The sequence below is a fragment of the Palaemon carinicauda genome, chromosome 44 (assembly GCF_036898095.1).
Source record: "Palaemon carinicauda isolate YSFRI2023 chromosome 44, ASM3689809v2, whole genome shotgun sequence".
NCBI classification, from domain to species: Eukaryota; Metazoa; Arthropoda; class Malacostraca; order Decapoda; family Palaemonidae; genus Palaemon; species Palaemon carinicauda.
In genome coordinates, this window is record NC_090768.1 from 27,288,087 (window position 1) to 27,303,086 (window position 15,000).

Consider the following 15,000-nt stretch of genomic DNA (forward strand, 5'->3'; position numbering starts at 1 on the left):
GTTAAATATAATACATACCACTAAACATGTTCCCAACGACAAATATGTCAGGTCCTGAAAAATACATTATTTCAATAGCTTTATGACCAAATAAAATTTTTTTTATTTAAAGTGTATTGCGGATGCCTAGCCTTAATCTTATATCCAATATCAGTGGGGCTTACTCATTAGTAGCACATATTTCATGTATTATACTGTTAGTACTCACCGTTCTTTGTCCTTAGGGAACCTGTGAAACACCTAGTGAGGATCGGTTTCTTTTCGTTTATTGCAAAAAACACAGTGTGACCTATTCATTGTTGGCGCCATGATTTCGTTGTGTCAACTGTCAAATTCTGAATATAAACAAACAGGAGACAAACGATATACCTACGACGCCATCTAAATTCTGAGCGGTCAAACTATTGTGTTCACTTTGGAGTTGCCAACTAGTGTATTAACATTCACATTTGAGCCTTCCTATCTTCCTTTAGTATACTATATAGGCTTTGAAGCTGAAACTGAAGACGAAGGTGGGGAAAAATGGCTGTTGTAAAACAACTTCCGGGAACTTATGAATTAGTAAATGTAAGCTGTTAATTGGTTAAAAAAGAAAATTATGCGACAGATACGTCATTGTAAATGCACAGAAAAATCCCCAAACCATGGGAAAAAACGCATGCGCAATAAGTGTCCTTTAATTATTTGCAGACATTTATCATTTGGACCTTCATTTATATTCATGGAAAACATTCATACACATCTTTATGTTCTTGGATAACACACTTTATACAACCATGATATTTATTCATTTGTTACCCTCAATATTTGGATGAGTGCCCAGAGATTTTTCATGTCATTTCACTAGGAGTTTGGTAGTCATTCTTAATTCTGTCTAACAAAAAGCTGATGTTTTCCCATATTCCGAGTTATTGAAGGTAAACTCGTAATCTTCAAGATAATTAATATCAATGTTCTATATTGGTTTATTTATAGTTATTTATAGTTCGCAGGATATCCTCAACGCCCCTCTATTTTATTTACCCATTTATTTCTCTATTTGAGCTTGACTTATCATGGATTATTTCACCTTTCTTGCTTTAAAAGAATTATGGCACTCTTTCTTTAGATCTCTAATAAATTCGGGTGCATTGTCCGAGAGAAATATCTCGAAACACGAATGTCTAGTCAATTTTTTTTTAGCGAGGCAGATTTGCACCGACTCGCGGGGTACCCCTTTAGCTCGGAAACGTTTCCTGATCGTTGATTGGTTGGACAAGATCATTCTAACCAATCAGGTAGCAGGAAATTTTTTCCGAGCTAGAAGGGCATTGCTTCGAGTCGGTGCAAATGCGCCTCATTAAAAAAAATTGAGTATAGTTATGTATCCTAGCCTCAAATTATTCTGCTACAGACTCATCATCCCTTTATTTGTCAAACAAAATTCTATGAAGACCAGTATGTTTTTACTATATGTCAAGTTTTGAGAACAAAGTCCCCGTAATCCATTGGTACCACCACTATGGGATTTAAAATTGCAATCCGTGCTTTCTAAAAGGGATTCTAACTTTACATGACCTTTATACTTCTTATATGTAGGCGTTAATTTACAATCTCAAACATCTATCTCAGGTCAAAATTAGAAAAATAGTTTATTTAAATACACTGTCTTTGATTACTGGATGTCCTACTAACTTGAGCACTATAGTCCATTTCTTTTAGCGAGTCATATTTGCACCGACTCGCAGCGGTGCCCTTTTAGCTCGGAAAAGTTTCCTGATCGCTGATTGGTTGGACAAGATAATTCTAACCAATCAGCGACCAGGAAACTTTTCCGAGCTAAAAGGGCACCGTTGCGAGTCGGTGCAAATATGACTCGCTAAAAGAAATGGACTATAGTTATTGTTAGTACTTGTTAGTTTGTATGTCAGTAATTTCTAGTCTTGAACAAGTATATTCTCCCTAGTCTTTGTATATATTCCTTTGAGTAATATGCAATTCTGATCTATGATTTTTGTTTGGGAGTAAGTCACCTATAATAGTTCTAATAACCTTTGGTTTCTCTTGCTCTATTTAAGTTCTTCCTAACTAAGTCTCTTACCTGACAACTGAAACAAAATATTGGGAGTCATAATTCTCTTAACATCTTCTTGTCTTTTAAATAATAATTCTTCTATCCTCTTAAATCTACCAATAATGTATTCAAATCCTGGACAAACATCCAGTACTTTAAGGATCATACGATTCCTGTCATTAAATCATCAACAAAGTCTCTGCTTGGAAAACAAGTAAATTACAATAATTATGGTTAATAAGTAAATTTACTCAATGCCCTAAATTAAGTAACAAAACTTCTCTAGACCATTAAATGGTTAATCTATACTTTTCGGTTTTATTTCATATATTTAAGACTATCATAATTCACTACCCTCCTTCGTCTTTCGTCTTTACAATGAGGTATTTCGTTTATATATATGAGGCATCACACATTGTTTTCATAACTCTTTGGTAAGAGATCGGGTTAAACTATTATTATTATTATTATTATTATTATTATTACTAGCCAAGCTACAATCCTAGTTTGAAAAGCAAGATACTATAAGCTCAAGGGCTCCAATAGGGGAAAATAGCCCAGTGAGGAAAGGAAATAAGGTAATAAATAAATGATGAGAATAAATCAATATATCATTCTGAAAACAGTAACAGCGTTGTCAGGGAATTCTTTAAGACATTTTTCCCTGGTAAAGATAGTACTGCTTATTTGTGATTAGGTATGGTAAAACAAATTCAGAAATTTAAAAATAATGTTTAATTACAAGTTTTAATATATTAACACCACTATGGATTATGAAATTAAAAGATAGAATATTGAAATAAGGAAATAAACAAATAACGAACAACAAAATATTAAGTAACTTATCTGTGACAAAAACAATAAATCACCAAATGTCTTGTTACGAATAAATACCTCAACAATTGCCCAAGAAAAATAAACCTTACAACACAGCACATAACATAAGTCACTGTTCATGGGTCTCTATGACATTTATCATACGCTAAATAATACACCAATTTGAATTTCGGATTCAAGAGTCACTTATATAACGTATGCTTCAATGTAACAACGGGAACCTGTGATAATAGTTCAATTATTTCCAAAAGGTGCGTCAATTGGTCCGGGATTGTTTAAGGTCATGCACTGTTTCCGTAAGGGTCGAGGATTACCCTAGCTGAAAACAAAAGGAAAGAAACATACCTTGTGAAATTTAACTACACTTATGATTAATAACTTAATACGTAAAGAATTTTAATTAAATATGCACTTAAGACAATTTCAAATACATTTTTAAAGACTTAAAAATTTTAAAGATACAAATTTCACAAAAACCGATATAACAAAATTCCGTATAAACACAGGCAGTTAATACACTTACTGCACGGCTAGGTGATTATAACGTGACTAAAGAAAATACAACATTTATTTTTCCACGTCTATTATGGAACTGAGAAATACACGGACAAAATCGTTAACAGGAACTTCGCAAATACTGTAACTTCAAATCCAGTCAATAGATGGTGTTACTAACATTATGAAATTCCCTGACAAGCGTCAAAACAGATATGTCCGATATAAACAATTAACGTCAAAAACATATGTCATATACTAACTATAAAAAGACTCATGTCAGCCTGGTCAACATAAAAACATTTGCTCCAACTTTGAACTTTTGAAGTTCTACCGATTCAACTACCCGATTAGGAAGATCATTCCACAACTTGGTAACAGGTGGAATAAAACTTCTAGAATACTGTGTTGTATTGAGCCTCATGATGGAGAAGGCCAGGCTATTAGAATTAACTGCCTGCCTAGTATTACGAACAGGATAGAATTGTCCAGGGAGATCCGAATGTAAAGGATAGTGTTATGAAAAATTTTATGCAACATGCATAATGAACTAATTGAACGACTGTGCCAAAGATTAATATCTAGATCAGGAATAAGAAATTTAATAGACCGTAAGTTTCTGTCCAACAAATTAAGATGAGAATGAGCAGCTGAACACCAGACAGGAAAACAATTCTCAAACAAGGTATTATGAAAGAATTAAAACACTTCAGAATAGATTGATCACCGAAAATCTTAAAAACTCAATAAGCCAATTTTTTTGTACAATTGAAGAAGACACTAATATAGGATCATCCAGTTTCATTTCAGCACAACATCTTTTTAGGTTAACTATTTCTAAGGCTTGACAACATCAGCAAAATGCAGCATAATTATTCGTTAAGATCCTATAATTCTTAAAAATCTTAGTGGAGCACATTTCCACAATGACCCTTATTTCTCTTCATGTTTAATCTATCTACACTGTTTACTTGCTCTATTTTTATCTAGGAATGGGACACTCAATCTTTATCTCTGTTCTGCTATTCTCCCTCTTTCTAAGACGAGTTCTATTGTTTATAAATGGCTCTTTATATCCTTACTAAAATTAGTAACATCATTCTATAGGCATATTCATACTCCATGTCTCCAAAATGTGTATCATCATTCTGTCAGGAGTTGGAGGAGCCCGTCGAATTCGCTCTAAATTATGATGTTCTTAAGAAAATGATAATAGCCATTAATGTCTTATTCTTTGACCATGGTGTCTACAATTTCAACTTAATATCTTTGCTCCTCTAAAACTAAGCCAAATTATAATTCATTGTGATAAATTTTTTATATTTTTCATTCCAATTCTACTTGTGATATACTAGTCTAACATTCATCCTCATTTGGGAAATATATCTCGGGAGATTTATAAGACTTATTTTAACGTTGCGTTTCATTATGGGTCATTTGGCTGATAGGTCACATCTTATGATTTGTTACCTGTATATAAAAAGTTTTGACAAGTTTTGGCCTCGTTTCTATTTTAGTTGCAACTCTTCTATTCATTCTAACCTATCGCCTGAAATGGCTATACTCTGCCTATTTCTTATCTATCACTACATCTATTCACCTTATGGTTAAGTTTTTACAGTTTCCAATTACTTAAGGAAAGGCAACTTGTTCAAGTTCTCAGCAAGCCAGGTCTTAAACAGAATGGTGAAGTACTCCGTTATTAGGAATTCTTTAGAAGTAAGGAAAATATTTATAAGTTTCTTATGTATGGAGAAGGCTTGATGGGATCGAAAATGTTCGCCGAGAATTTACAAAGTTTCTTAATTCTCAAGAGCATTTTAGGGCGAAGAGTATTTTTCCAGCTCCTCGCAAGTCTTCAAGGGAAAAGTGAATTTTTTACCTCTCGGCAAGTCTTGAAAAGATTTATAAAATCTCCAACTTCCAGTTCTCAGGGAGTCTTTAAAGATGTTGGTTTTATCCCCTACTTTAGTGCCCAAATGAGATTGGTGCCTATTCGTATGTGATTCAAGTGGAGAGAGAGAGACAGACAGACAGAATTTCCTCTTAAATAATTTTCATCCCAATGGTTGTGGGGAGGATATTCAAAGAGACGACAGACTAGTTAAAGTATTTCAATGATTTTTTTCATATGAAATATTATATATAACTAAATTTAATATAACGTTATGTTGTCATATCTAAAACTTTGCATTTGTCCTACAGATCTATGGGTTTCTGTTAGCTCGAAAAGCGTATAAGAGCAACGTCAAGGAAGTAGAGAAAAAAATCCTATATTCTCCTCACTCCTCTCTCGTCATTGCTACCCCGGCATTTTCACAGGTCAGTTTTCAGTTATTTTTTTATTTCTCTTTTCTTTGTTCACACTTTAATATCTGTGTCAATGACCTTCGATGTCAGGATGCCAGAGAACTTCAAATCGTTCAGTTCACAAATAGAATTTAGTGTATTTGATAGATTTATTATTTCCAACGATAATAAACAGCTAATCGATTATAATTTACTATCATTATTATCAGTTTCCAAGTGTAACGAACTCTCTCTAGGAGGTAGCCATAACGGGTTCTTTAGTTTCATTCTCACATCCAATGACAAAAACACAAATCAGTAATATAGAGGAAAACCAGAAAAACGTAGGCAAAAATTTATCACATTTATTACACAATAAGTGTATGAACACTGATGGCTCACAAAAGGAAACAGATTGATAAAGTAAAATATGCCATCAAATAACGCAATGAGTCACCTATAACTAAGGCTAAACCCTACTCTTGCAGAAACCAAATCTTTAATCTTATGGGACCCCAAAAAATTTACCCACCACGGTAATCTGTTACTACAAATAAAGGAAAGAAGTGGAAGGATATACAGGAAGAAACAATAATCCTACCCAAGACTATGTAAAACTTAAATATTGGTACACACTCCAATGACACATACCTTCAACAGCTTTCACAATTAAATATACAAATAGACTGGTCCTATGACAGACCAGTACTAATATAGACGAGTCTATTTACTGCTCTAAAAGCAGTCACAGGAAGTCTCTCATCAGAAGAACTGCACTTCAAAACCGTTGGTGGATATTCACACTTCAGTCTACGGCTCACCAAAAATACAGAGGATGTTCCTCTTACTAGAGAGAAGACACCCTACATGCTCCAACAAGGCCACTGGTGCTGATACAGTAGATACATCCATAAAAGACTGCTCTCGAGCCCTGCTCTACACACAACTGCCAACGTAAAGATCAGTAGGTCACTTAAATCACGGTTGCATGTCATACTCCCACGTGTAGCTTCACATGTAGAACTGCCTTCCACATTAAGCAGCAGCTCAATGACAGTAGATTGTATATATAATCCACAATAGCAGACATCAGCAGCACCAGTGTCTTCAACGGACTTGAACTAGACTCTCAAGGATATTTTAGGAGAGTCACAAGTCACCTCTCCTTACAACACTCCCAGTCACCACAAAGAAAAATAAAGTTACAAATTTGGCAAGGAAGCAAAAACACTGAGGAAGGCCGCACTTCAAACTGCACTCAATAGATGGCGCCACAAAAACAGCTCCTACAACCAAAGCAAAATAACTACATGTAACCAAAATATATACTAATGTAAAACCAACAGCAAAATACTTAAATTCGTTTTACAAAATTTTAAAAAGTATAAAAATGAAAGCCATCAGTGCAAAAAGGCAAAACAAGATTTTACTTTAAAGTTACGTTACGGCCTGACACCTTCCTCAATTTAAAAAAAAAAAAATAAAAATAAATGAATGACTAAACAGGAAAAATATTTTTTTTCTAACTTTAATACAAAAATAGATATAAAGTAAACAAACTAAAACACTCACACTGACTACTTAATCCAACTGCCCCCCTCCAACCAAAAAAGGAAACCTTGTGATTGCACAAAAATAAGCAAAAACAACATTAGGATACATTGATAGCCTATACATCTGAAAAGAAAATTTGAAAATCAGGAACGGCACAACAGCCAACAAGTCACATCCTAGAAAGTGCATCAGGGATCTTGTTGTCCACTCCTTTTATATGTTGAAAGACCAGGTTATTCCTGAAGAAGTGCCCATCGCAGAATCCATCGATTTGCTCCCTTCATCTTATTTATAAACACCAGTGGGTTATGGTCCATCAACACTTCAACCTGGAAAGAACTAGATAAATGGGATACGCTCTTCACAGAGCCAAATGGTGGAGTACTTCAGCCGGGAGTAACTATTTAATGAAAAAAGATAGGGTGCATTTCCCCCTCATCACCTCTGAAACTGAACTCCAACGCCCACGTCACTGGCATCAACCGCAAAAATAAAAGATTTATTAAAATTGAGAGAGCTGAGAATGTTTTGAGACTAATACCGATTTCAAATTAGTAAACACTTTTTCACACTGTACTCCACAAAAAATTTCAAGTGTTCTTTTTCAATAGATTAGTTAAAGGCCAGGTGATGTCTGCAAAATTCTTCAGGAACCTCCTGTAATACCCTAACATGCCAAGAACTTTGCAGAAATCACTGACATTACGCTGCTGAGGAAGGCTGGCTATAACCTCAATATTAGCATGTTTAGGAGCAACCTTCCCCAAACCAACCTCATGACCAAGATAGGTCACTACAGCCTTACCAAACTCACTTATTGATATTTACAACCAAACCAGCCTTTTGTAAAACCTTTTAAGTTTTCCTAACCTTTCAAAATGGGTTTTCCAGTCCTGACTGTATACCACCAAGTCTTCAATATATATTTCGGAACCCTCCAGCCCGCATGTCCCCCTATTCATAAGACGCTGGAACATACAGGCTGCATTTTTCAAACCAAAAGGCATCACCTTACATACATACAACCCATTTGGGGTGACAAAATCCGAAATCTCACGGGCCCTTTGAGACAATGGCACCTGCCAGTAACCCTTCAATAAGTAATTTAGTTACAAACATGGCATTCCCTATCCAGACTATTATATCTTCAATCTGGGGAAGAGGGAAACTGTCACTCTTGGTTACCTGATTAACTCTTACAGTAGTCAACACATTCTATAATTACAGTCTGGTTTCTATACCAGAAGTATAGGAGAACTCCACGGACTTTAGCTGGGTTGAAAAATATCATGGTCCAGCATATACTGTACCTCCCTCTCAACTACTTTGGCTTTTTCTGAGTTCAGGCGGTAAGGAGCCTGCTTTACTGGACGATCATCACCTACCTCAACATAATGTTCAAGCCATGTAGCAAGCCCTGGAGCCTCTCTAAACATTTCTGGAAAAGCAGTTATCAAACATAAAACACTTCTTTCTTCTGGACTTCATCCAGATGCTCCAACAAAACATTCTTAAATTCTCTACAGATACATGGTTATAAACTTAAAATACTGTAGCTACAGGGCATGGCATTTCATAAACAATGGATCTGGATTTCTACATTCATATTTCTTTAATCTGTTAATGTGAAAAATTCTATTCTTACTAGTAAACCCTGGAGAAACTATTTCGTAATTAAAGTCTGACACCTTTCTTATTACCTTCTATGGACCTTTAAATCTGGGTTTCAGAAAACTATGAGTCCATATCTAAAACTAGAACCAGATCTCCAGATTCGAAAGAGACTTACTGCCTTGCAATCATAGAATGCTTTCATACTAGCCTGGGAAGCTTGCAAATTACCCTGGGCAAACTTCCAGGCACCACTCAATTTATTTTTCAAATTAGATGAAAATATTTAAATTTTGAATTTGTTTTCGTCCCCCAATCAGCACTTCAAATAACACTTCCAAAAACCTCGAACCTCATGACCATACACCAATCTGAAAGGAGAAACACCAATAGATTCATTTGGGCAAGTTCTTATGGCAAATAACGCATAAGGTAGTTCCTTATCCCAACTACTCTCCTTCGTAACAGTACTTACCAATCCTTATCCCAACTACTCTCCTTCGTAACAGTACTTACCAATTATACTTTTTATTTAAAGTTTGATGGAACCTTTCCACAACCCCTTGACTATAAGGATGGTATGGGACACTGGTGATGTGCCGAATGGCCAGTTCAGCACACCTGTCCTTTAAAGTACTTTGAAGTAAAATTAGTACCGCAATCCGATTGAATGGTACAAGGTAACCCATAACGACAAAAATATTCTACTAACTTCCCCCAGACAGGTTTTGACGTTACTTTCCTAAGGGGGAAAGCCTCTGGGAACCGAGATGCCCTATCCATCACAGTTAATAAATACATATATCCCTATTGGGTTTTAGGTAAAGGACCAACAACATCAATGACAATCTCTGCAAATGGTTCACCAATTACAGGTTTGGGTTTTAACGGAGCTTTTCCCAATACCTGATTAGGTTTACCCATGACCTGGGAAGTGAAGTTCACAAGAACTGCTTAATACACCTTTATATTAGGACACCAAAATGGCTTGGTTAATCTCTAAACGTTTTGTTACCCTAAAGTGTCCTGAGAAAGGATCCTCATGAGCCAACTGCAGCAATTCGTGTCTGAATTGTTTAGGTACTAAAATTTGCTTATGGTACTCTGAGGATTCCATAAGAGCAGAATCCTCTTTCCGATACAAAACATTGCTTAGAAACAATCCCCCTTAGTTATTTCCACATCAAATTCATCATGCCGAGCTGTTAAAAAATCAGCCCTATTACATGCTCTACTACTATCACTACTGCCTACAGACTCGAGCCTTCCTACTGCTACATTTACTTTTACAGGGTCTAAATATAAATCCTCTCCATCCATCAAGAGGTTATGCCCTTTTCTCTGGGACAGTTGTTACAGCAATTGGTAATTTATTTAAGGTTAAAAAGGGGAAAAATTCTTGTCCCTCCACGTAAGTCATTTCCTAGGATACCATTTATCCCAGGTATAGGAATTTTATCAACAATGGCCAGATTAATATTCTTTAAGACCCCCAATATGTCAATCTCTCCCTCAACCAAAGGAGCCAACAACGGTGTCTGGAAAACCACTTAAATAATCAGTTGGCGATCTTCACGTTAAGAGGCAACGTACTCCAACAATAAAGAGCAGCACCCATGTCCCTTAAAAATAAGAAATTTATAACTTCCTCTTCAAATCTCAGCTTACCTGGCCAAATATACTTATTAAATGACAGTCACATGGGGGAATCTCTTTATTACCTTTGTTACCATTTTCTTTGTTCTCTACAGAATGTAGAGAAGCATTAACTTAATTCACCAAAACACAGGGAGAAGTAGCCTGCCTCTAGATAGTTGACGAGTAAAACAATCAGCCTGGTTATGTTGTCTTTTTACACCAGTAACAGGTTCTACTTCCCACACCACTAGTTATAGTACTAATAGGATGAGCATTATCAGTTTTTGCAAAATTCTTATTTAAAAAATAACCACTGGGATTACTTTGGTTGATTTTGGACCTGAAAATTTGAATTTGCTTTAGAGTTAGCCTGGAAATTAGAATTATTTAGGTTAAGGAACACCCTTTCTACTCTACCAGTTGCCCTTGCCCACAAGGAAATAACCCGACATAATCAGTACCAACCATATGGGTCAATATATATTCATCACTCACCTGAGCAATTCTGGGAAAAGAGGGCACTTTCAAGTATTCTAAATGCACTCTTAAATCTTTAGCACACTTTTAATATCTTCAATCAATATAAATTCCTTCAAGGCCGCCAAAGTTGTTATTTGGAGACTCTTGAGCCAATCATCAAAATGCTCCTGCTTTACACGAGCAAACTCCATAAAAGTCATGTTCGGGGTCTGGTTAAAATACCTAAACTTCTGCCTGTAGGCCTCAGGAACTAGATCATAAGCTTTCAATATCAAAGCTTTCACTCATAATAGAGATAATTGCTCCTCTATGGCATTATAAACCTTGAGCCTTGCCCAGCAAGCAACATTGAATAAACACTGACCAGACCTCCCTAGGCCAAGACAACCTGGAAGCAACCCTTTCGAAAGCCTTAAAGAATTCAGGCACATTCTCCTCAGTAAAAGAAGGTACAAGTTCTAGAGCATACCCAAAACTAAACTTTACCCCGATATCTTCATGGATGGGGATACTAACTTCTTCCCTTGCTGGATCTTGGCCAACAGCATACTAAGCATAGTTCTCTCATGTGCTCTGATTCTCTCAAACTCCTCAAACTACTAATTTAGTTCCAACTTGCTCTGGAAATACTTTACTAGTGGCTCATTTTCCCCTTTGACCGAACGAGTAGGAACAGCCGGACAAACTTTATAAGTACGAGGAACCCACTCAGTCAGACTTTAACCATCAGGCAGACTGTCTTACCCTTCAAAAATCACTATACAGTGGGACGCATCCTGAAAAAGACTAAAATCCCGGAGCCCCTTCTACATCAGTCATGCTTTCACTAATTAATTAATCAGCAGTTTGTTAAAAGTTCATGCAGCCTATTCTTTACCAACTTATATAAATTTTTCAATTCCCTATTTGTTAAATGCCTAATGACCTAGCACGAGCTTTCAAATTTCCTTTGGTCAAAACACCCAAATACCTAACAATCCTCAGAAGCTAAATATTCGCCAGGGTTAAACTCCATCAGAAAGTGAAAAGGAAAATAAGGAAGAGCGAGGCACAAAATAAATACTGAAAAATCTCACCCAGGACAGAGTCTGGCAACTCGCACCACCGATTAAGTTTGTCATAGATCCTGTCACTCGCCAAATTTGTTACGAATTCCCTCAAGGAGGTAGCCATAACGGGTTTTTGTTTTAATCTCACATCCAGAGACAAAAACACAAATCAGTAAGAGCGAGGAAAAACCAGAAAGACAAATGTGCAAAAATTTCACTACACAATAAAAGTATGAACACTGATGGCTCACAAAAAGTAACAAATTAATAAAGTAAAATATGCCATTAAATAACAATGAGTCGCCTATAACTAAAGCTAAACCCTACTAATAGTGCAGAAACAATCTTTAATCTTAATAGGGGACCCCCAAAAAAATTCACCCACCACGATAACCTATTACTAAATAGAAAGGAAAGTGGAAGGATATACAAAAAGAAAATCCTACCCAAGACAATCTAAACCTTAATATTAAAGCACACACTCCTATGACACTGTCTCACATTATACCTTCAACAGCTTTCACAATAATTAAATATACAAATAGATTGGTCCTATGGCAGACCAGTACTATCATAGAAGAGTCCATTTACTGCTCAAAATGCTGTCACAGGACATCACTCATCAGAAGAACTGCACTTCGAAACTGTTGGTTGATATTCACACTTCAGTCTATGGCTCGCCAAAAATACAGAGAATGTTCCTCTTACCTGAGAGAAGACACCCTACATGCTCCAACAAGGCCACTCTAGTGCTGATACAGTAGATACAGCCATAAACGACTAAAAAGGCTTTCGAGCCCTGCTCTACACACAACTGCCAACGTCAAGATTAAGCCAGTAGGTCACTTAAGTAACAGTTGCAAGTCGTACTCTCACATATAGCTTCACATGTATAACTGCCCACCACATTAAGAAGCAACTCAATGACAGCAGCTTGTATATATATAATCCACAATAGCACCAGAGTCTTCAACGGACTCGAACTAGACTCTCAAAGATATTTTAGGAGAGTCACAAGTCACCTCTCCTTACAACACTCCCAGTCACCACAAAGAAAAATAAAGTTACAAATTTGGCAAGGAAGCAAAAACACTGAGGAAGGCCGCACTTCAAACTGAACTCAATAGATGGCGCCACAAAAACTTAAGCTTTTTCAACCAAAGCAAAATAACACTACATTTAACCAAAATATATACTAATGTAAAACCAACAACAAAATACTTAACTTAACTTAGTTTTACAAAATTGTAAACAATATAAAAATGAAAGCCATCAGTACGAAAAGGCAAAACAATAAGATTTTACTTTAAAATTACGTTACGGCGTGACACTAAGCTACAACCCTAGTTGGAAAAGCAGGATGCTATAGGCCCAAGAGCCCCAACAAGGAAAATAATAACTGGTTTGATTTGCTATTACTCAATTAATTATTTCTGAAGTAGTCACTTGTGTTAATTATGAAATTGGACTTGAGGGGGAAATATAGCTGGGAAATGTTATTGAATAACATAGAAACCTGATTTTGTGATTTCATGATCATATTACATGTTATAACAGTGGGGTCTGAAGAGATGAATTATTTCTTAATTATCTTGACTATTAATCGGTATGATTTAGAATGTTCTTATTTATTATTTTTTTTCGAGTGTTTTACGCATTAATATTAGGAAATGGTGACTATAGATTATTTTATGCTATATTATACTTATTTATATTTCATAGAAAATAATGTTTTCTATATTATATACTCTTTATTATTATTATTATTATTATTATTATTATTATTATTATTATTATTATTATTAATATTATTAACTGCTAAGCTACAACCCTAGTTGGAAAAGCAGGATGCTATAAGCGCAGTGGCCCCAACAGGGAAAATAGCCCAGTGAGGAAAGGAAACAAGGGAAAATAAAATATTTCAAAAGCAGAAACATTAGAATAAATATTTCCTAAATAAACTATAAATACTTTATCAAAACAAGAGGAAGAGAAATCAGATAGAATAGTGTGCCCGAGTGTACCCTCAAGCAAGAGAACTCTAACCCAAAACAGTGGAAGACCATGGTACAGAGGCTATGACACTACCCGAGACTAGAGAACAATGGTTTGATTTTGGAGTGTCCTTCTCCTAGAAGAGCTGCTGACCATAGTTAAAGAGTCTCTTCTACCCTTACCAAGAGGAAAGTAACCTCTGAACTATTACAGTGCAGTAGTTAGCCCCTTGGGTGAAGAAGAATTGTTTGATAATCACTGTGTTGTCAGTTGTATGAGAACAGAGGAGAATATTATTATTATTATTACTATCCAAGCTACAACCCTAGTTGGAAAAGCAAGATGCTATAAGCCAAGGGGCTCCAACAGGGAAAAATAGTCCAGTGAGGAAAGGAAATAAGGAAATAAATAAATGAAGAGAACAAATTAGCAATAAATCATTCTAAAAAAAGCAATGACGTCAAAACAGACATGTCACCTATAAACTATTAACAACATCAAAAACAAATATGTCATAAATAAACTATAAAAAGACTCATGTCAGCCTGGTCAACAAAAAAGCATTTGCTGCAACTTTGAACTTTTGAAGTTCTACTGATTCAACTACCCGATTAGGAAGATCATTCCACAACTTGGTCACAGCTGGAATAAAACTTCTAGAATACTGCGTAGTATTGAGCCTCATGATGGAGAAGGCCTGGCTATTAGAATTAACTGCCTGCCTAGTATGTAAAGAATAGGCCAGACTATTCGGTGTATGTGTAGGCAAAGGGAAAGAACCGTAACCAGAGAATGGGATTCAATGTAGTACTGTCTGGCCGGTCAAAGGACCCTATAACTCTCTAGCGGTAGTATCTCAACGGCCGGCTGGTGCGTTTATTGTATTCTATGTTGATGCTTTGAACTGAAAATTGAGTATTGCTGCTTATGGAATGCTTGAATTAAGTGTTGGTTAGGACTTCTTATCATTCGATTATGGAATAGGTTGGAATAGTGAAA

At 35.8% G+C, this 15,000-nt stretch overlaps 1 protein-coding gene across 2 annotated transcripts in view; it reads left to right on the forward strand.

The window, feature by feature from the left end:
• Positions 1-15,000, forward strand: part of LOC137634130 (uncharacterized) — a 28,627-nt gene that overhangs the window by 7,975 nt on the left and 5,652 nt on the right. Inside the window, exon 3 of one of the 2 annotated variants that reach the window (XM_068366365.1) lies at positions 5,591-5,707. The exons of the other annotated variant lie outside the window; for it this stretch is intronic. Coding sequence (XP_068222466.1) covers positions 5,591-5,707 — 117 coding nt within the window. The remainder of the gene's footprint in view (positions 1-5,590; positions 5,708-15,000) is intronic. 2 annotated transcript variants of the gene reach the window in all.